Raw genomic sequence first — 22,794 nt, forward strand, 5'->3', positions numbered from 1 at the left:
ACACACACACACACACACACACAATTGTAAGTATCAAAATCATTTGAGAGAACAGTTATTTTAGGGATGGTGTTTTATGACAGCTATAAATAACAAAAATCAGTTTCCCCCACAATTTTGATATGGTTGAACAGTTACAACAGACGTACATATCTCAATGCTACATAAGGGTAACAGCCATTCATAGACGCTTTTATGACAAGAACATTAGAGGACACTGTGGTTCGTGAGACTGCACAGTGACAAACTAACAAACAAACTTGTACAACATAATGAGCCATAAAATGTGGCGGGAGGTGGCAGAGGCATCACAATTCACCATCAGAACTTAGGAGACGCAGTGTCGCTCAACCCGAGCGGACTGAAGGGCCACGGTTAGGAGTCGTGAGCTCTCCTCCACAACACCTGGGCTGGGCTGCACCGGCATCACTTTGAGCCTGCTGTGGGACATGGAGCTCAGAGAGACCTCTGGGGCCAACCATAACAAGCCCAGTGTATGAGAGCCCAGAGGTTGGGCAGTGAGCAGGGACAGTTTGGCACTGGTTGGGTGGATGGGTGAACTGAGTAGACAACATAGAGTTAATAGAGATTACCAAGAGAGAGAAAGTGGTTGTGATAAGGAGCAGGGAGATGCTGAACCCAAAAGAAAAACACCAAACCCCACATCTGTAGTATCAGATAAAAACTCTGGAAACAGAATGAGAATTACAGGGTCTCACTGTACAATATATGTCAGCTGTGTGTAGAAAACAGATGCATTCTGTTGATTCATTAAAAAATATCATATATTTATACACTATATTTATATGCAGGTATTCTTTTTTTGTGCAGAGGCTAAACACTTGTTTGGTAGTAAAATGTGGACATTTATATATGTTTTGTCTTTAAATATACTAGCTTGAATTACACTGCCTACTTGAGCACTTCCTTCTCCAGAGAAAATGACTTGATAGCGTGATAAGTGAGTTCGGCTTGCAGGTCTGCCATCTCTTTCATTAAACTCTTTTTCTAGTGGAATGCCTAGAGTTTTACAGACATAAATATAGAACTATTAGTATTAAACCGTCTTATGGTACAGAGAATAAGACAATATAAAAACCAAAGTGAAGGTGAAACCCTGGATTACTTAACTCCTTTACGCACTGGCCTGGTTGTGGGTTTGGCAAAGATCTATAGTTTTTGTCAAAACATCAGTGTCTGTAGAATGACAAGTGAAATGAAGAGGTTAGCTAGACAGAGTACGTGTAAAAACAATGCCAACAGCAATGCACTCAAAAACACCTTTTCCTATACTGGATACATGGATAATAATGGGATTTCACTGTACAAAATGTTGCCTTGCTGCAAACAGGTCTTTTGCAGTCAACTGACAATCAAGGATCCCAAGTCTACAGTGAGGTCTTTAGAAGATCAAGCCAACGGCGCTGCCAGCGGGGCAGCGGAGTTGGACAGAAACACAGGACATACTTTGCTCTATCACAGAGGAGCACTTCAATTGCTTGAATGTGTTTGTTTTTCAAGTTGTTCATACAAAGCTTAAAAACTATTTCAATCACCGAGATATTGTTTTAAAGTCAATTACTTAAATTCTTGCAAAATAATTATTCAACTTCACGAGAATCCTGAGTAACCGTGAAAAAATAGATATAATCAAAAGAAAAAAAAAACATCCCTTCATTGGAACAGCACTCCATTGGAACAACAGAGAACATCTCATCTCCGATAACATTTCAATGACTGGCGACCAAGCGTTCCTGAAGAAAACACACACACACACGCTCACACCAACTTCATTAAACCAACAAAAAGAAGGAAACATAAAAGGCAGGTGGTACACATGAATAAAAGGCATCAAAAACGATGCAGGTATAATGCTCATTTTCAGTCAACATTTCCACAATGTCTCTGTGACTGAGTCAGTGATACAGTGTTTCGTGTCGCCAGCAAGGGGAGAGGACTGCACAGACCAACCTAGGGTCTGGACCAGGGGACTCAGTAAAGGTTCAGACAGGCACATTTGATATATAGATCTAGAATATTCCTGACATTGAGCCTGAAACAGTCTCAGTCTCTTGTCTTTCCATGTTTGAACTGTTCGCTTTGGTAACGGATGTCAACCACGTCAGGGTGTTTTTTCTTTTCCTTTATTTTAAATCATAGGATTTGTTTTAGTACCTAAGGGAGAGTTAAGTGCTCTGCGTTCAAGGCAGCATTACAGCCAGATCACCATGGAGAGCACATCCAGACCCGTTTCCTCTCTCCCTCTCCACACCAGTGTCCTCAGCTCTGGTGTTTGTTCTTGGTCTACTCTCCATGGGGTGAAAGTGCATAGGAGTGGGGTTGCCACCATTGCAGCAAGAATCCCCTCACAGTAGTAAGGCCTTTTTTCAAAACAACATGACTGCATTAGCGTGTCGGCACAGTGACAATTTCAACGTGTGGAGATCCAGCATGGTCATCCTGTGCGTGTATGTGTTTGTGTATATGTCTATAGTATGTGTGTGTACGTATGTGTTGTGTATAAATGTTTTTGTGTGTGTGTGTGTGTGAGCATGTAAGAGGGAGGAGTTGAAGGACTTTCTCCTTCACTGTTCCGTCCTTCCCGAGCATCCTGGCTCTGTCCCTCCACTTCCTCATCTTCCTCCTGCTACTGGCGCTCCTCTCCTTCCTCCTCCTCCTGAATGACCTGGATCTGGTCGTCGGAGGGCGAAGGGGACAGGCTGGGAGGCAGGCTGTCGGCCTGCTGCTTCTCCTTGCTCTTCTCCTCCTCCTCGATGGTCTTCTTCCACACCTTGTGGTTCTCTGTCAGGTGCTGCATGATGTTGCAGAACAGCCGACGCCGGCCGTTTCTCCTTTCTGCATGGGACAACATACAAAAAAGGATTTAACATTCCATAGCTTTTTAGTCGCAATATCAAGGTTAAAAAAAACTCCTGCTCTTGATGGAAATGTTAAATACTCAATGTTAAAATTATAAATGTATCAACTCTTGATCATATATCAATTCAGATGGGTAGAAAATGACGTCTTACTTGGTTCGAGCTCCTCCTCCAGCTCGTCTTCATCAGTCTCTGTGTCCTCCACCTGCTCATCCTCATCCTCAGAGTGCTCCTCGTCGATCCAGTAGCCAGGGAGCAGGCCAGCGGCGTCGTACGAGTTGCAGAGCGGCCCCACGATGTGTGTGATGAAGGACTCCTGCAGCTTGGCCAGCTGGGGAGAGGAGCGGTCCATGAAGGGGCTGATGGGTAATCCCAAAGTGGCTTCCTCATCCCCCTGTAGATGATCGACAGACAGGCAGACAAACATTTTCACTAATTTGTCAATTAAGATTGTTTTATTCATTAATCTAATTTAACTTCACTTTGTAAAGGGATAAATTGTGTTGATTCTAGCAGTAACAGACAGCAGAAAATGAAGCAACAGTTCTGGGTAGGCTATGTCAGTGTTTTCCAACCCTGGTCCTCGAGTACCCCAAACAGTACACATTGTTATTGTAACCCTGGAAAACACATCTGATTCAACTTGTTAACTAGTCATCAAGCCCTAAATGAGTTGAATGAGGTGTGGTTGTCCAGGTCTACAATGAAACTGTGTACTGTTGGGGGTACTGGAGGACCAGGGTTGGGAAACACTGGTCTATGTGATATGTGAAGCAACAGTTCCGGGTATGTGATACTGTATAACAGGATGGCATGGCTTTACATTGCTAACCTGACATGTGGGCCATGCTGAGTGGAGGGGTTCCATACCTGCTCATAAAACTCATTGACAATGCCTTCTGTCCACTTGAGGTGCAGATCACGCCCTTTGGCCGGCCCGTTGATGTCTGCCAGCTTAATGCAGACTTGGCACACCAGCAGCCGGTCATTCTCATTTGTCCAGTCGATTCCTGGACTGTTCACATCATTCACCTATTTATAGCAACACAAACATTCACACAGTGATTATAACTGCCAGGCTCCTCATTTCTAACAGAGATCCAGCATGTTCCTTTAAGTATCAACTCTATTAGCCATAAAGATAAGACGTATTGTTATTGCCTTTGCCAGTATCGAAATGACAGGAAAAACAAAGTATCAACAGAATTGAAACAGAATTTTCTGAAAATGTGAGGTTCATCATCATCATCTCAAACCTTTGAATTGAACTCGGCGAGGAAGTCAAAGTGCTTCTTCAGGTCTGTGGCGAGGATGGCCTCGATGACCAGGAAGCGAAAACGTTTGAACTCCACGTGGTCCAGGTTGGCCAGGAAGTTGAACTCTGGCCGGGAGAGGTAGAGGCTCCAGGCCGAAGCAGCGTGGTGGTTCTCCAGGACCGAACGGTCATTATACAACACCGCCTGAGGAACAGAGGGATGAGATGGAGGTAGAGGAGAATTGGATGAGGGAAGAAGAGAGTGAGTAGGAGGAAGGGTAGGTCGAGTGGAGAGGGATGCGGGTGGGTCAGAGGACAAGAAGAAAGGAGAGGGTAAAATAGGAAAGAGGTTGAAGAAGGGAACGGTAAAAGAGGGAGGGGTGAGCAGGGGAGAGGAATTGGGGTCAGTGTGCTTCAGACTAAATAATGCAGCCGGTCTAGACATGGTGGACAGGTGGGTGACTGACTGTCAACATACTGTTAATCAATATGTCAGGGTTGAGCTGCGTTAGTGGCTACGAGGAAGGCATGGCCCACATGTCAGGTTAGCAATGTAATGCAATGCCATCCTGTTATACAGTATAACATAGCCTACCTGGAACTGATGCTTCACATATCACATATCCTACCCAGAACTGTTGCTTCACATATCACATAGACCAGTGTTTCCCAACCCTGGTCCTCCAGTAACCCCCAACAGTACACAGTTTCATTGTAGACCTGGACAACCACACCTCATTCAACTCATTGAGGGCTTGATGACTAGTTAACAAGTTGAATCAGATGTGCTTTCCAGGGTTACAATAACAATGTGTACTGTTTGGGGTACTCGAGGACCAGGGTTGGAAAATACAACCTAGACAGTATGCACAGTGCTATAATAGGTCACGATAGTGCAAAACACTATTTATACAGTGGTATAGTTTGTTTGCCAACCTTTGCCATAATGTTGAAGCAAGACAAGGAATTTGCTGAATTCTTAGGATTTGTGGGAACCTTTCCCTGACATGTGAACTAAGTGTAATATTATACCAGTCCCTCTCTTCATTGCTTTTACCATGAGATCCAAGGCTGATTAGAACCTGTCTATGTAGAAGGTTTTAGGCCAATAAAGATCTCATCTATGAGTCACACCAAATGAATGCCGTCTGTGACACAAGCACAACACTTCCCCTTTCCTAGGACTTAACAGCGTGTGGGAACACAAATGGGAACACTTATTGAAGTGACGGGATAGGTTGAACTTTCTCTTCCTGATAAAGGTTTTACTGTTGAACAGGTGTGGGTTTGCTAGCTGAGATGGTAGAGCAGTGGCTTTGGGGATAATAACACTTACCTGAGCTGCGTTAGTGGCTACGAGGAAGGCGTTTGTGCGACCGGGGTGGTCATAGTCATGCATGGCAGCTGCTACATATAGTGCCATGAGTTCCAGAGCAGGGATGTTCCACGCCAGGCAGCCGTAGTTGTCGTCAGAGATGGACGAGCTCTTGGAGGAGGCGTATGATACCCGGCCCGGCGAGATCCCACTGTCTGAATCTAGAGAGAAGACACAGACAGCAGCTTTCAGCAACGACATACTGGGACCTCACACTGGAACTACATCATAACTGGAGTTTACTGGAGAAGACTTGACTGTGTGTTAAAGTGAAAACAGGGAACGAGTGTCACATTAAGAACAAAGTATGTAGAGTAGGATTTCTACAGGCAGGCTAAGCTGGTGGCCCAGTGACTCAGACTACTGCACTCCATTTGAAAAAATGAAAAGGGACAAAATAAGCCCTAAACACACTGAGCTCAGCAGACAGATCTCTATCACGACAGAGGCTTGCTCACCACCCCATCTCTTCCTCTCCGTTTCTCCACCCTTCCCTCCCCCTCTCTTTATCAGAAGGCAGCTGCTCCTCTGGCAGCTACTGAAAGATCAGTCAGCAAGCGAGCCTTAAATCATTTCCGATGGATCAAAGATGCAGTACATAAAATATAATTAGCAGGGACGGGACTGGGGATCCTGGCATTTTAAACTAAACCATCTGGTGTCTGCCGAGAAAAGGCCAAACACTACAGGAATGCCTACACTGGTACATCAAGAGCCTATCATAGAACTAGAAAAGTCCCTTTCCTAAAGAAAATGTGTGCTTGCTAGCATGTCTTAAAGTATTTATGGTTGTGAAATAAGTTAGAGTAGTTATAGTGAATACAATACTAATGGTACTGACTGGTTAAAGTAGAAAAAGTAGCTAGATGGGAGAATTGAATGATTGATTGAATAGCCTACCCTGAACATGTGAAATCTGGTTTGGTGTCTCTACCCTGAACATGTGAAAACTGGTTTGGTGTCTCTAGCTTGAACATGTGAAAGCTGGTTTGGTGTCTCTAGCTTGAACATGTGAAAGCTGGTTTGGTGTCTCTACCCTGAACATGTGAAAGCTGGTTTGGTGTCTCTACCCTGAACATGTGAAAGCTGGTTTGGTGTCTCTACCCTGAACATGTGAAAGCTGGTTTGGTGTCTCTACCCTGAACATGTGAAAGCTGGTTTGGTGTCTCTACCCTGAATATGTGAAAGCTGGTTTGATGTCTCTACCCTGAACATGTGAAAGTTGGTTTGATGTCTCTACCCTGAACATGTGAAAGTTGGTTTGGTGTCTCTACCCTGAACATGTGAAAGCTGGTTTGGTGTCTCTACCCTGAACATATGAAAGCTGGTTTGGTGTCTCTAGCTTGAACAGTTCAAGAGTTACTACACTGCTCAAAAAAATAAAGGGAACACTTAAACAAAACACAATGTAACTCCAAGTCAATCACACTTCTGTGAAATCAAACTGTCCACTTAGGAAGCAACACTGATTGACAATAAATTTCACATGCTGTTGTGCAAATGGAATAGACAAAAGGTGAAAATTATAGGCAATTAGCAAGACACCCCCAAAAAAGGAGTGATTCTGCAGGTGGTGACCACAGACCACTTCTCAGTTCCTATGCTTCCTGGCTGATGTTTTGGTCACTTTTTGAATGCTGGCGGTGCTCTCACTCTAGTGGTAGCATGAGACGGAGTCTACAACCCACACAAGTGGCTCAGGTAGTGCAGTTAATCCAGGATGGCACATCAATGCGAGCTGTGGCAAAAAGGTTTGCTGTGTCTGTCAGCGTAGTGTCCAGAGCATGGAGGCACTACCAGGAGACAGGCCAGTACATCAGGAGACGTGGAGGAGGCCGTAGGAGGGCAACAACCCAGCAGCAGGACCGCTACCTCCGCCTTTGTGCAAGGAGGTGCACTGCCAGAGCCCTGCAAAATGACCTCCAGCAGGCAACAAGGCAGTTAACCCACTGTTCCTTGGCCGTCACTGAAAATAAGAATTTGTTCTTAACTGACTTGCCTAGTTAAATAAAGGTTAAAAAAACATGTGGTTTCCATATATGTGATGTGTTTGATACCGTTCCATTTATTCCATTCCAGCCATTACAATGAGCCCGTCCTCCTACCAGCCATCGCTGTTGGTGGGTTATTTTATACTAATGGCGCTAATTTAAATAGTTCGCTTGGAAAATGTTTAAGTTGTTTTAATGTTTGTAGTTGAAATGGTTAAAAAGCAGTAGCATTTAAAATGTCTACCACTGTGTTATTACTATGGTTGGCAATGAATCCATGTTTTGTAAATCTATGCAAATGAAATTGTTTTCTAGTTTATAAAGGTTTTAAAGAAGTCTGAACATTTTAAAGTTGGTCTTGTAGATTCATTTGTTATAATTTAAAAAGCATAAATCTTATAAAGAATCTGTATACAATCTAAGTAGGGTCAGTCTGATCATCTTAACATTGGTTTAGCATTGATAGCTTAAACGGTGAAAGAGGAGATAGGTCTCAAATGTTTGCCATTGAAATGCATTTGGAGATTTTAAATATTGTTGTAGTTAGAAAATTATAAATGATATAACAAATATGTTGTCAAGAAATCTAAGTTGGGGCAGTTTGCACATTTGGAAGTTGGTTTCGTGTTAAAAAGCTTCAATCGTTTAAGCTCAAGAGAGCGGAAGAAATCCAATAATAAGAGTATGTAAGAAATCTAGAGTGGTCTTACCTTCAGCAAGCACACTAATAACAGGAAGTATGTATGAAATCTAGAGTGGTCTTGCCTTCAGCAACCACACTAATAACAGGAAGTATGTATGAAATCTAGAGTGGTCTTGCCTTCAGCAACCACACTAATAACAGGAAGTATGTATGAAATCTAGAGTGGTCTTGCCTTCAGCAAGCGCACTAATTATGCTAATAAATATGTGGCATATTGTGGTATATTATGGCAAAATGAAATAAAGGGAACAGAAATAGTGCTACCTGTGTCACTTCCTGTCACATGCTCGTTGTGGATCTGCTGGAATCCTGGGACAGGCCGGGTAGTCAGGTACCAGACAGCATGGAGCACGTCAGTGGCATGGACCCGGTTATGATCTGAGTACAGGCAGAGATTCACACAGGACATTACACATCAGTCACAGTAATACTTCACCACATCATGTACATGAGGTAGAAGCTACTATTACATATGATGATGCATGTCTGTTTGGTGTCCTGCTGTATGTAGTGAACTGTAGGCATATTATGGGGACTCATTTCTACTTCATGACAACCCTATGGTTAGTTTCTAGACCTGGGTAAATCATTTCAAATAATACTTGAAGTGGGCATGATTTAGCTGCCTGGAATAGTCTAAACTGGCGTAATTAAGCTAAATTAAACGCCATTCAAATACCTTCATGTTATTTTGTATATATTTCTTACCCCCCCCCTTTTTCTCTCCAATTTTGTCATATCCAATTACGATCTTGTCTCATCGCTGCAACTCCCCAACGGGCTGGGGAGAGGCGAAGGCCATGCGTCCTCCAAAACATGACCCACCAAACCGCGCTCCTTAACACCAGCCCGCTTAACCCAGAAGCCAGCCGCACCAATGCGTCAGAGGAAACACCATTCAACTGACGACTGAGGTCAGCCTGCAGGCGCCCAGCCCACCACAAGGAGTTGCTAGAGCACGATGAGCCAAGTAAAGCCCCCCAGGCAAACCCTCCCCTAACCCGGACGCCGCTGGGCCAATTGTGCGCCGCCTTATGGGACTCTCGGTCACGGCCGGTTGTGACACAGCCTGGGATCGAACCCGGGTCTGCAGTGATGCCTCAAGCACTGCAAAGAAGTGCCTAAGACCGCTGCGCCACCCGGGAGGCCCATACCTTCATGTTTTTCACCCAGGTCTGATCATTTCTACATCTGAGTAGACAATACACCAAGTGTTAATATGGGCTTTGTGCCTGGACTGAAGAAAGCATAGGCAGCACTATACTCACAGGGAATATCCCTGTAGCCGTTCTCCAGAGCACAGAAATAGGACATGAACTCCCTCACAGGGATCTTAAACATCTCAAACAGACAAGTGTCCTGGAACAGAGTGTAGGTCACCTGGGGATAAAGACAACAAATAAAACACCTAGGTTAATTTAAAATCCAAATATTTTTTGGGGACATTAACCAAGTCATTCCCCTCAGACACAGACAGTGAGACACTGGGAGAACACAGTGTACTCAAAACAGCACATAGAGAAATCCACAAGGCAACCACGAGCATTCAGGACATCATTCAGTCAAATATCAGTAATGGGGATCATACCGTTCTCAACATTTAAACCAATCATTCAAGTGAGTTTCTACAAATAAATACATTCAACGGCTGCTTCACAAAACTACTCTTAGGCCTAAGAGCCCTGGTCTAAATTTGTGCACTATATAGGGAATAGTGTGCCATTTGGGATACAGCCCAGGTGTTTCTTATTCAAAAATTAATTGATGTAACACAGTGGTTCTCAAACTTTTTATACTCCCGTACCCCTTCAAACATTCAACCTCAGCTGCGTAACCCCTCTAGCACCATGGGCCGTGCACTCTCAAATGTTGTTTTTTGCCATCATTGTAAGCCTGCCACACACACTATACGATACATTTATTAATCATAAGAATGAGCGTGAGTTTGTCACAACCCGGCTCGTCTTTCAAGCTGTCAGGCATTCCCTTGGCAGCAAAGAGCCTCTCGGTGGATGCTGCAGTGTACCCAAGTGGTGTCGGGAGCAATGCTTGCATGCGCGTTACTACTCCACTATGTCTCCCTGTCATGGCTTTTGCGCCATCAGTACAGATAACAACATGACCAGCAGCTACATTTGGCTACATAAGGACCGTTAGTGGAATTCCCATGAGAAAGTAAAGGTTAATGTGATTGGATGTTAATTATTTGACTAGGCTACCTGTATTTGACATTGTGTTGTTATTTTGCTGAACAATAGATGGTTTCATTTTATTTTTGGCAGTGAAACAAGGCTACTCAGGCGAGAGAGAAAAACTCACCCAAATGTATAGCCCCGTTGGAAAATATAAATGGACTGTTTGAAAAATGTGAAGATAAAAAAGAATAATATATACAATAAAAAATTACATGTGAATCATATTTTTATTTGGAGTACACCCGACGGCATTGCCCCCAGTTTGGGAATACCTGATGTAACAGATCATGGCGTAATGACAGATAGATGGTTGCTATATGGTTGGTATGTGCTTGTACTGACGTAGCTGAGTATTCTTCCTGTCTTCCCTCCTGTTCTGTCCATCAGGTCAAAGATCTGGAAGTTCCAGCTGTTGATCTTCTCCATGAGGTCATCGTGGTTCTCCAGCAGGGGGTCTAGTCTGAACTCACCCTACGGGCAGGAGAGGACAACAGCACAGACACATTTTAAACACACAAACACACACATTTTTAAGACACACACACACACACACACACGTTTAGATAAACACAGACATACATGCACACACACACACACACACACACACACACACACACACACACACACACACACACACACACACACACACACACATACATACATACATATTAAAACACACACACGCATCATTTACACACACGTTTACATTAACACACCCATTAACACACACATTAACACACATTAAAACACACGCACATTAACACATACACAAACAGGCCCGTAGACAACCAGACTATCCAAAACACCACATTGTAAATCTTATGAATCTTATTCCTCTGTTAAGGGGATGAAAGCAGGCTCCAGACTGACTATGTATGCGTTGCTTTTGAATAATTCACTTTTGAATTACCCCACAGAATCCTCAGATGAACCCTACACAGTTGTCTTAACAGCTGGCTCGATTTAACAAGGTTTGGTTTGTCCAATAATGAAAGTGAGAGCACAGCCCAAGTAAACGGCGGGGGCATTCCAGGACAGAGCCAGATCAACACTACCCCCATCACACTGGATTTACACGGCTGTTAGATACATCACAACAGACTGAAAGACATGCACTCAATGAGTATCTGAGGAAAACCTTTACTGTGTTCCCAGAACTAACTAGAGAACACATCATATAGCAAGCTACTCTGTTACATGTGTTGGCCTGAGTGTGTTCTCACTCAGAGGGAGTCTCCTGGCTGGGATAGTTTAGCGGCAGCAATGCTACACACAGGAAGGCTAACGAACGCTGTAAGGTGTTAGCATTGACTGAGACCTATCCCTTCAAAGTTACTGTTATGTAACAGCATAGCCTACCTTTGTTTCTTAAGTCTGCAGCGCGGGGATGTTAGCCTAGCAGTAGGGTGCATTCACACAGGGCAACACAGAGTAAAATGACAGAGCCAACACAATGTATTTCAATGGGGAAGGTGCGTTGGAGTAGCGGAGGGGAGGCGTGTCAGGTTGCATGAGGTTGTGCTAAACAACGCACTACCAAAACACTCTCAAAATGGTACATAGCTCATACTCCTCCGTTAGCTTGTGTGGGAATGCACCCTTAGCATACTGTACCACTGTGTACCTCTGTTTCCTGTGTCTGCTGCTCTGTGGTGGGGCTCTGCTCTTTCTTGTCTGTCTGGCACCGGCTCCCTGCGTCTGGACTCCTGTCCCCCGTCGACTCGGCCTCCACACTCTCCTCCCTGATCAGTGCCTCTCCCATGAACTCTGACCCCTCACCTGCTGTGGAGGAGACACATTGCAAATCACAGTGAGTTGACCACTGGTTTCGCATTATTCTAATGAATTGACTCTCTGGTACAGCATGTCCAAATGGTTTTCAGTCATTTAAGAGTGGAAACTTTAAGCTAAGCCATGGGTGTGTGCACAAAAACACTGTGCAGCCTATGTCTGTACAGAGTGAGGCTACATTCCAGCAGGTGTCATACCTGAGCGTCTGCGCTGGGCCTCAGCATGACCAGTGAATGGCAGGTGTCCCTCCCCCGCCTCCATACTGGGCATGTTCTTCAGCATCTGACGACCACAGCTACAGGGTGAGCAGAGGGACAAATACAGCCGCCATCATCATCAACACACATGGTGAAATGCAATTCTACTCTACAGCTGAACTGGTTCTACAACACCAGAAGATAATGGAGGGGGAAGGGGGTAGTAAATTGCCCTACCTGGTGCACATGGCCGCGGGGTTGCGGTAAGGCCCCTGGAAGTCAGGGGAGCTGAGGATGTAGCCCAGGGGCTTGTGCAGGTTGACACTGGGCTTGGTGAGGAAGTCAGCTGTGTCGGGGAACTCCACCGGGGGGCGCGTGACCTGGGAGGAGAGACCTCCCCCTTGAGGACTGTGGCTCGGGGAGCTGACAGGACTCAGAATGGGGGACGCACCTGTAGAGCGAGAGAGATGGAAGAGAAATGAGAGAGAGAGAGATAGTCAAACAACTTAAAAACACATTCCACTTCCACACAGTGTATCAGACCTGTGTGTACAGTAAATCTTCATGGTCTCACCTGCTCTCCTGGGCCCGGCATGGTAGGTCAGGGTCACAGAGGAGGACCTCTGCTTAGGGATGGTCAACAGGTTAGCATTGGGCCCATTGGACAGAGACCCCGTGCTGGAACACACACACACACACACACACACACACACACACACAAAACATGGCACTTACTGCTAGAACTAATGAGACAACATCAGTTAAAATGCTTTCATATTCAATCTACACCATTATAAAGTTAAACTTTTTCACACCCGCTCTTATGTATAAAGATGAACTTAGAGAAATGTTACATAGCATACAGTAACACTAATTATATGACTCATTAGGTGCTCAAAGTAAGACAATGAAAATCAATGTTGAAAATGGATCGTTGAAGAAGACAAAGATCCCTAAAAGATCAAGTGAGTCATCTTAACAGTGTTGGAACAAAGAGAATGAAGGAATGTTATGGTCATTATCTGTTAGGCATTTCAGCTTACAGAGCTTGACCACTACTGCCCCCCTGTGGATATAAAGGGGAAACACATCTCCAGGGAGTTTAATCAAAGACAGATGGTAGGTAACAAAGAATGTGTTGCTGAGGGAGGGCCTGCTTGTTTATATCAGGGTAAAGATGGGGAGTGTGCCATGTTGAAAATGACTTGACCTGGAAAGATATTCTATATACCTTTAAGCCAGTAGTTCTGAGTTCTGAAAGTAGTGCCCGTGAGCAAAAAGTGGTCCCCAAAAACTCCGTAATACCTCGCAAATATGCAGATATGTGCACCACATCATTACTCCGTTTCTCTCTCTACTGTGTGAGTGTCTTGCTAGCTGTCACTCAAATGGTGAGGGACTGAAGCTCATTTGCTAAAACTCAAATTGCTAGGGGGATAGCCCACATAGGGGTAAATGCAGGGAAAATGTCATGTAGGGAAAATTTCATGGCTAATTGAGGTAAGACAGTAATTCTGCTCATAGATTATGCATGCATGAACTACACATTGACACATTCAGCCAAAAGCGTGAGGTTTAAAAAATACTTATTAGTCGCCAAATTACTGGGGCATGTCTTTAACCTTTAACCTGGTATCTGAACTCTGAAGTCCCACCTGTATGTGGTCGTACCTGGTAATATTGAGGTCACGGTGTGTGTGGTCGTACCTGGTCATATTGAGGTTACGGTGTGTGTGGTCGTACCTGGTCATATTGAGGTCAGGGTGTGTGTGTGTGTGTGTGGTCGTACCTGGTAATATTGAGGTCAAGGTGTGTGTGTGTGTGGTCGTACCTGGTCATATTGAGGTCAGGGTGTGTGTGTGTGTGGTCGTACCTGGTAATATTGAGGTCAAGGTGTGTGTGTGTGGTCGTACCTGGTCATATTGAGGTTAGGGTGTGTGTGTGTGGTCGTACCTGGTCATATTAAGGTCAGGGTGTGTGTGTGTGGTCGTACCTGGTCATATTGAGGTCAGGGTGTGTGTGTGTGGTCGTACCTGGTCATATTGAGGTCAGGGTGTGTGTGTGTGGTCGTACCTGGTCATATTGAGGTCAGGGTGTGTGTGTGTGGTCGTACCTGGTCATATTGAGGTCAGGGTGTGTGTGTGTGTGGTCGTACCTGGTCATATTAAGGTCAGGGTGTGTGTGTGTGTGGTCGTACCTGGTCATATTGAGGTCAGGGTGTGTGTGTGTGGTCGTACCTGGTCATATTGAGGTCAGGGTGTGTGTGTGTGTGGTCGTACCTGGTCATATTGAGGTCAGGGTGTGTGTGTGTGTGGTCGTACCTGGTCATATTGAGGTCAAGGTGTGTGTGGTCGTACCTGGTAATATTGAGGTCAAGGTGTGTGTGGTCGTACCTGGTCATATTGAGGTCAGGGTGTGTGTGTGTGGTCGTACCTGGTCATATTGAGGTCAAGGTGTGTGTGTGTGGTCGTACCTGGTCATATTGAAGTCACTGTGTGTGTGTAGTAATGTTGAGGTCAAGGTGTGTGTGGACGTACCTGGTCATATTGAGGTCAAGGTGTGTGTGTGTGGGGTCGTACCTGGTCATATTGAGGTCAAGGTGTGTGTGTGTGGCCGTACCTGGTCATATTGAGGTCAAGGTGTGTGTGTGTGGTCGTACCTGGTCATATTGAGGTCAAGGTGTGTGTGGCCGTACCTGGTCATATTGAGGTCAAGGTGTGTGTGGCCGTACCTGGTCATATTGAGGTCAAGGTGTGTGTGGTCGGGCCTCCCGGGTGGCGCAGTGGTCTAGGGCACTGCATCGCAGTGCTAACTGCGCCACCAGAGTCTCTGGGTTCGCGCCCAGGCTCTGTCGCAGCCGGCCGCGACCGGGAGGTCCGTGGGGCGACGCACAATTGGCATAGCGTCGTCCGGGGTAGGGAGGGTTTGGCCGGTAGGGATATCCTTGTCTCATCGCGCTCCAGCGACTCCTGTGGCGGGCCGGGCGCAGTGCGCGCCAACCAAGGGGGCCAGGTACACGGTGTTTCCTCCGACACATTGGTGCGGCTGGCTTCCGGGTTGGAGGCGCGCTGTGTTAAGAAGCAGTACGGCTGGTTGGGTTGTGCTTCGGAGGACGCATGGCTTTCGACCTTCGTCTCTCCCGAGCCCGTACGGGAGTTGTAGCGATGAGACAAGGTAGTAATTACTAGCGATTGGATACCACGAAAATTGTGGAGAAAAAATTGGGGAGAAAAAAAAATAAAAAAAATAAAAAAATAAATAAATAGTGTGTGTGGTCGTACCTGGTCATATTGAGGTCAGGGTGTGTGTGGTCGTACCTGGTCATATTGAGGTCACGGTGTGTGTGGTCGTACCTGGTCATATTGAGGTCACGGTGTGTGTGGTCGTACCTGGTCATATTGAGGTCACGGTGTGTGTGGTCGTACCTGGTCATATTGATGTCAGGGTGTGTGTGTGTGGTCGTACCTGGTCATATTGAGGTCAAGGTGTGTGTGGTCGTACCTGGTCATATTAAGGTCAGGGTGTGTGTGTGTGGTCGTACCTGGTCATATTAAGGTCAGGGTGTGTGTGTGTGGTCGTACCTGGTCATATTAAGGTCAGGGTGTGTGTGTGTGGTCGTACCTGGTCGTATTAAGGTCAGGGTGGGGTCCCGGTCTCTTGCCGTTGTTGCGTTCCCAGCGGGAGGAGGCCGACTCCAGAGGGGGGAGAGGGGAGGAGGTGGAGCCGCGGCGGAGTTGGGGGGTTGGTAGGCTGTTCCTGCTGCTAAGACCCTAGGTGTGTGGAGGGGAGGAGGGAGACATTATTACATTATGGTCAATGATGCTATAACACAGTCAAAGGCAGATCTATATTCAGCGCACCACCAGGTTACATAGAGTAGAGCAGGTGTACAACTAAAAACAACTAAACTAAGTCTATGTAACACTGGTGAACACATAGAAGAGGAACATTCATTATGAGGATAAGATACCATGTATAAGTGGATAATGTGTTAGTGGATAATGTGTTGGCCTGCTAGTCTCAGCAGGCTTCTGTCTGTGTGTTAGTTATGACCTGCTAGTATCACATTCAGAAGGCTGCTGGAAGGCCCACCTTCAGAGGCTTCCTGTCGCCCCTCTCTGCAGGGTCCTCCACCTCGGTACAGGGGTAGAAACCTGGGAAGGGGGTGAAGGGGTTAACCCTGGGTCGACAGGAGCCAGAGAAGGTCCCCATGAGGCTGCTGACGCTGCGCAGGGACGAGACGGTGTGTGGTGACAGGGACGAGTCCATCAGCAGGTCAGACACCATGTTCCTGGCCTCGTTGATGACCGACAGGTCCACTCCGTTACCGCTTACCGCTCCCTGGAGACATAGAGGAGACAAGGGGACACATGTCAGAGAGATGCCTCATTCAGCACAACACAAACATACAGTAGATACTGTACTAAAGAAGAGAGCCTGGTGTCCTTTCCTCATTCCTTTACACTGTTTCTAATGAACCCAGAAAGGATTTAAATGACCAAACACAAAAGCTTCTGAAGAAGAAATTCCTTCTTAATTGCCATTGTTTCCTTAACTATAGACTTATGAAGAAAGTTAAGAGAAGTTGCTATTCCTCCAAAAGGTTCTTGGAAATGTTCTTATGTTACTTCTTATGTTTCTCCTTAAGCAAAAAATTAAGTAGAAATGAGATGCTTGAAAATAAAGTTATTTAATTTCTTCTTGGAATTCCCAGATAGCTAAACCCCTGTCTTAAACACATGGCAGTGAAAGAATATGCTAATGAAAGCTATTGAACATGTTCAATTGACTCACAAACTTCATCTGAAAGTTTCAAGAACATATTTTAGACCAGTAATCCCAATTAGAAATATGCTAACATGATTGCCATTGCTAGATAGACAGCTAGCTGGCTGGGTTGCCTAACGACAATCATCTTAAGATAGTTAAGACGTTCGTAAGAAGATATCTGAGATGTTCATGAGAAAAATCATGAATTCTTAAGACATTTTTGAGGATCTGCACTAATGAACTTCTTTTTCTTCTTCTTAAGAAGCTTCTTAAGTTTTTGCGTAAAAAGTGTTTAGTGAATCTGGGCCCAGGACATCTACAGGTATCACACATATGCAGGTAGACTGTCAGAAAGCTGTGACAGGACACTGCTGGCCTCATTGTGATGGGGCTGAGTTTGTCACTCCTCCTCTTACAGCATTGAAGGGTAGTGTGAAGGGCAGACAGGCTCGGTGCTGAGCTCATGGCATTGATGCTGGGTAATTGAAAGGCTGTTTGGACCAGTGATGTCAGTAATAAAGGGGAGTGGTGCTGACAGGGCATGGTGCTAGCTGGGCATGGTGCTGGCAGGGCATGGTGCTGGCAGGGCATGGTGCTAGCTGGGCATGGTGCTGGCTGGGCATGGTGCTGGCTGGGCCTGGTGCTGTCATGGCCTGGTGCTGGCAGGGCCTGGTGCTGGCAGGGCCTGGTGCTGGCAGGGCATGGTGCTGACAGGGCATGGTGCTGACAGGGCATGGTGCTGGCTGGGCATGGTGCTGGCTGGGCATGGTGCTGGCAGGGCATGGTGCTGGCAGGGCATGGTGCTGGCAGGGCATGGTGCTGGCAGGGTATGGTGCTGGCAGGGCATGGTGCTGGCAGGGCCTGGTGCTGGCAGGGCCTGGTGCTGGCAGGGCATGGTGCTGACAGGGCATGGTGCTGGCAGGGCATGGTGCTGACAGGGCATGGTGCTGGCAGGGTATGGTGCTGGCAGGGCATGGTGCTGGCAGGGCATGGTGCTGGCAGGGAATGGTGCTGGCAGGGCATGGTGCTGGCAGGGTATGGTGCTGGCAGGGCATGGTGCTGGCAGGGCATGGTGCTGGCAGGGCATGGTGCTAGCTGGGCCTGGTGCTGGCAGGGCATGGTGCTGGCTGGGCATGGTGCTGGCAGGGCATGGTGCTGGCAGGGCATGGTGCTGGCAGGGCATGGTGCTGGCAGGGCATGGTGCTAGCTGGGCATCATGGTGCAGGTGTGTGTGCCTGTGTGTGGAGTAAATGTGCAGCGCTAGCACTTCCCTGGCCCAGTGAAGACAGCTAGGAGGCTGTGTGTATGTCATGACGCTGACGGAGATCCTGCCTGCACCCCTCCCCCTCTTCACCCTGTCTATCCTACTGACTGTTGCTGTGCTGATAGACCCCATATAAAATACTAGAGGGTTTGGAGAACTAGGCTGCTTTTGAAGGCCCGGCTCTGTGGCCACAATGAGTGATGAGTGATGAGTGGGGCAGACGTCAGTCAGAGGAGCACAGCTTCCTGTTGATCTACCTGTACAGCGTGTCTGCAAAACACTGTGGATAACAACAGGATGACAACACACACAAGGCACAAAATACACACGCACACATACACAGGCCTACACACACAGTCCAAACATCTACACACACACACACACACACACACACACACACACACACACACACACACACACACACACACACACACACACACACACACACACACACACACGCTTACAAAAAACACAGATGCTTCCATTTTACGATGCATGAAGTAGACCTAGCATAAAACGTGTGTCAGCGATTTGACAATAAATTGAAACACAAGGCCAGTATACTAGATTAGAAAGATTATATGGAGGCTCTCCAAAATGTTTCGAGATAAATCTGATTTCCTAAAAGGTTGGAGTTAGTTAAAATAATTCACCGCTCTACTTATTGACTCCAGCCTCAATTCTTTGAAATATGACTAAATTACAGTGAGCTACACTAATACCATTTTTATTCAGTATCCTCATTTTACTTACATTTTGTCAATTCAATGCCCTCTCTGGGAAACCTAATTCACTTGTGAGGATTCTTGTTACCCTATGAGGGTTGATGATCTATAGTTCTATTCATGTTATTACAATTCATTCCATGGATGAAAGTAAAATATGAAATGATCCCCAACCCTAATTTGACTGACAGACTGCACATGTGCTCTAACAGTGATATACTGTACCAGTATCCGGATGAGTATATGATATACTGTAGCCATTATCCAGATGAAGCCAGTATCCAGATGAGTATATGATATACTGTACCCAGTATCCAGATGAGTATGTGATATACTGTACCCAGTATCCAGATGAGTATGTGATATACTGTACCCAGTATCCAGATGAGTATGTGATATACTGTACCCAGTATCCAGATGAGTATGTGATATACTGTACCCAGTATCCAGATGAGTATGTGATATACTGTACCAGTATCCAGATGAGTATATGATATACTGTACCAATATCCAGATGAGTATATTCTGTCAGTCAGTCAGTGAGAGAGTGAGAGTGAGAGTGCACACTAACCTGATACTGGGGCTTGTACCACTGCTTCAGGTCCCAGTCCCATAGGATCATCTGAACGAGAGAAACACACACATCAGTTAGGAGGCCTTGCTAGGCCTTGTGTGTTACAGATATATACTTATGCAGGTGTAGTAGACCTTACAGTGAAATGCTTACTTACAGGCTCTAACCAATTGTGCAAAAAAGGTATTAGGTGAACTACAGGTAAGTAAAGAAATAAAACAACAGTAAAAAGAAAGTGAAAAATAAGAGTAGCGAGGCTATATACAGTAGTGAGGCTACATACAGACACCGGTTAGTCAGGCTGATTGAGGTAGTATGTACATGTAGATATGGTTAAAGTGACTATGCATTTATGATGAACAGAGAATAGCAGTAGCGTAAAAGAGGGGTTGGCGGGTGGTGGGTAGCGGGACACAGTGCAGATAGCCCGGTTAGCCAATGTGGGGGTTCAGTGGTAGGTCGGCACAATTGAGGTAGTATGTACATTAGTGTATAGTTAAAGTGACTATGCATATATGATAAAGAGAGAGTAGCAGCAGCATAAAACAGTGGTTGTGGGGGGGGGGGGGGGGGGGGGCACACAATGCAAATAGTCCGGGTAGTCCAACTATTGCAAATAGTCCAACTTTTGTTGTTTTATCATAAGAGGTGAAGTGCTTCAACAGGTGTCAGTTCTAATACAACAGGTCCAAAATGAGAAACAGTCTATTTTACAACATTAGTCATAGTGTAACTGTTGTAGCATATTAAAGAGGTCAATGAGAAACAGTCTATTTTACAACATTAGACATAGTGTAACTGTTGTAGCATATTAAAGAGGTCAATGAGAAACAGTCTATTTTACAACATTAGTCATAGTGTAACTGTTGTAGCATATTAAAGAGGTCAATGAGATAGTGTTGTTACTTTATTCACCTCTAGTAGTTAACCTTAAGTAAACACACGAGGGTATGACAGAACCAGGTCAAACAGCTTACGTAGACGAATTACCAAACTGTGGACTTTCAACTGCCGTAGAGTGTTATTTAGGCCTACACACACAGAGAGAGCTATTGTGTCTAACTTATGCCTTTTGTAGAAAGGAAAAACACAAAAAGCAAACCACCTCGACCAGCTGACCACAATGAAACGTCAACAATGTTCCTCTCAGATCTTATCTAGGCCCTATTACGTCAATGACCAGCATTTCCACATGATCTGTCAGAGAAAAGTCACCAAACAGGAGCTCACAGTCTCACACAGACAAACTGCTACTATGCCACGAGTGTTAAACTTCCGTTGTCACATACTGGGTCGTAGGTTTACGTAGGACACACTGCAACAACTAGATCTACAGTAGGTGTTGAATTGCTGTGAATTGGTTTAGATAGATCTACAGTACAACCTCTAGAACGATACCATTTTTGCCATTTGTTGATATTATTTAATTCACTAGTTCGGCTACATTTTGGACAGTATTTTCACTCCAATAAAACATTTTAAGTAGGATATTGCATATAAATGTGTTTAAATCGTCAAACTACCACTTCTGGGAATAAAATAATAGCAACAAACACCCAACAGTATCTGTGGATGATCTATAGACAGAGCAGAACCTTCTGTACTGAATTAAGTGTGTCTTGGGAGCAGTTTGCCATCATACTGGGTGATCACTAGGTCTATACATGTCCTCTCAGGGAGGAAGGAACACAGGTTAGTCACCATGTTAAACCCATAGAGCAAACACTCATTCCCTCAAGACTCAGAGAGCATGTAGTCTTTCTACTGGCCACATGGGTGTGTGCTAGAGGCATGTGGATGGATGGACACACTTCAAGGCCTCTGCTCTCTCTAGTCTTTAGTCACAGACCACCTCTCAGACTTAAACACAAAAACACACAGCAATTCACATCTAAATAGACACAAAGCCCAATCCCAAACAGTCATTATGTAATATTGAAGTAGACCCGTATGCACTAAGCTCAACTGTCTGAGAGAACATTAGAACATTGACATATCTTATAATTACAGTGTAAATCATTGGTGCATGGTTGATGCTGAAGTGTTAGTTCACTGGTTCCCAATGCACTGGAACATAGTGCAGGGATAGGAAAACAACCTCCTTTCTGCAATGTAAGAAAGCATTTATTCTCCAGTGCTCTTTGTTTCACAGAACTGGAAACGCTGACATGAATCACATTAATCCAACATGTAATCCTCAAAGATATTTGCTTCTTAGCGTTAACTAACGGAATAAATAAGGATATCTTTGTGATTGCACAGGACCCTTAGTCTAGGTTGTGTGTTCAGTAGTAGACTGCTACAGAGTGTGAGAGCAGGTGTAGTGAGGAGTGATGCACCCTGGGAGTGTGAGTGATACCAGTGTTGTTCTAAATAATAATTGAGTATCAGAGACCAAGAATTGCGACCAGAGATCCTCTGAATGAACACAGAAACCAAAGCATTTATGTCAAGGGAATGTCTTCCCAAAACATATTTTATCTGCATCAAAAGACACCAGAGACAAAGAATACGAGGCCATTAAATAGGTTAGATTGGATGACAAATGTATCTGTGCTGCGCTTCTATGAGAGGCCTCGTTCCTTCCTCTCCAATCAGAGGCACTTTCATTGATCAGACCGGGATGCTCCGTGTTTGTCATCAGAATCTGTACAACGCAGCCAAACATTTAGTAAAGCAAATAAGCACTGCCATGGCAACTCAACAGAGCCCAGCAAACAATGCTCCAAACGCCATGGCGACGGGATGGCGGGAGAGGGCCGGAGGAAAGATTTGTCGGACATCTGCTTGTTTACAGAAAGAGCGGGGCGGAGGAGAGAGAGAGAGATGGGTCAGGGGGAGGGAGAGAGTGAGGAGAGAGAGAGGGAGTGACAGAGAGGGAGAGGTAAAGAGAGTGAGGGAGAGAGAGAGGCTGCCATGGAGTGTAGTGGATGACACAGTCGAGACGTGCTGCTGGCCTGGCTGTCAGACTGGAGCTAGGGAGTGTGTTCCTCAGGCACGTGTGTCCTTGTGACGCTTTGTTCACACCTCTGTGAGCACGCACACACGCACGCACGGCCTGTTCATATCTCTCTG

The 22,794-nt window shown here is 45.5% G+C and overlaps 1 protein-coding gene across 2 annotated transcripts in view; it reads right to left on the minus strand.

Annotated features, from left to right (window-relative positions):
• Nucleotides 1-55: 55 nt before the first annotated feature.
• Nucleotides 56-22,794, minus strand: part of LOC129854404 (cGMP-inhibited 3',5'-cyclic phosphodiesterase 3B-like) — an 86,938-nt gene continuing 64,199 nt past the window's right edge. Inside the window, exons 2-16 of one of the 2 annotated variants that reach the window (XM_055921413.1) lie at nucleotides 19,717-19,767; nucleotides 16,479-16,727; nucleotides 16,008-16,156; nucleotides 12,961-13,064; nucleotides 12,624-12,837; nucleotides 12,387-12,484; nucleotides 12,023-12,177; nucleotides 10,741-10,869; nucleotides 9,472-9,583; nucleotides 8,468-8,581; nucleotides 5,471-5,670; nucleotides 4,136-4,339; nucleotides 3,750-3,911; nucleotides 3,033-3,273; nucleotides 56-2,856 (exon numbers count right to left, since the gene is read on the minus strand). In XM_055921413.1, coding sequence (XP_055777388.1) covers nucleotides 2,648-2,856; nucleotides 3,033-3,273; nucleotides 3,750-3,911; nucleotides 4,136-4,339; nucleotides 5,471-5,670; nucleotides 8,468-8,581; nucleotides 9,472-9,583; nucleotides 10,741-10,869; nucleotides 12,023-12,177; nucleotides 12,387-12,484; nucleotides 12,624-12,837; nucleotides 12,961-13,064; nucleotides 16,008-16,156; nucleotides 16,479-16,727; nucleotides 19,717-19,767 — 2,391 coding nt within the window. In that variant the 3' untranslated portion in view covers nucleotides 56-2,647. Of the gene's footprint in view, nucleotides 2,857-3,032; nucleotides 3,274-3,749; nucleotides 3,912-4,135; nucleotides 4,340-5,470; nucleotides 5,671-8,467; nucleotides 8,582-9,471; nucleotides 9,584-10,740; nucleotides 10,870-12,022; nucleotides 12,181-12,386; nucleotides 12,485-12,623; nucleotides 12,838-12,960; nucleotides 13,065-16,007; nucleotides 16,157-16,478; nucleotides 16,728-19,716; nucleotides 19,768-22,794 lie in introns of both variants that reach the window. The other variant, XM_055921412.1, reaches the window with a different exon arrangement.

This window comes from Salvelinus fontinalis, chromosome 4 (genome assembly GCF_029448725.1).
Source record: "Salvelinus fontinalis isolate EN_2023a chromosome 4, ASM2944872v1, whole genome shotgun sequence".
NCBI lineage: Eukaryota > Metazoa > Chordata > Actinopteri > Salmoniformes > Salmonidae > Salvelinus > Salvelinus fontinalis.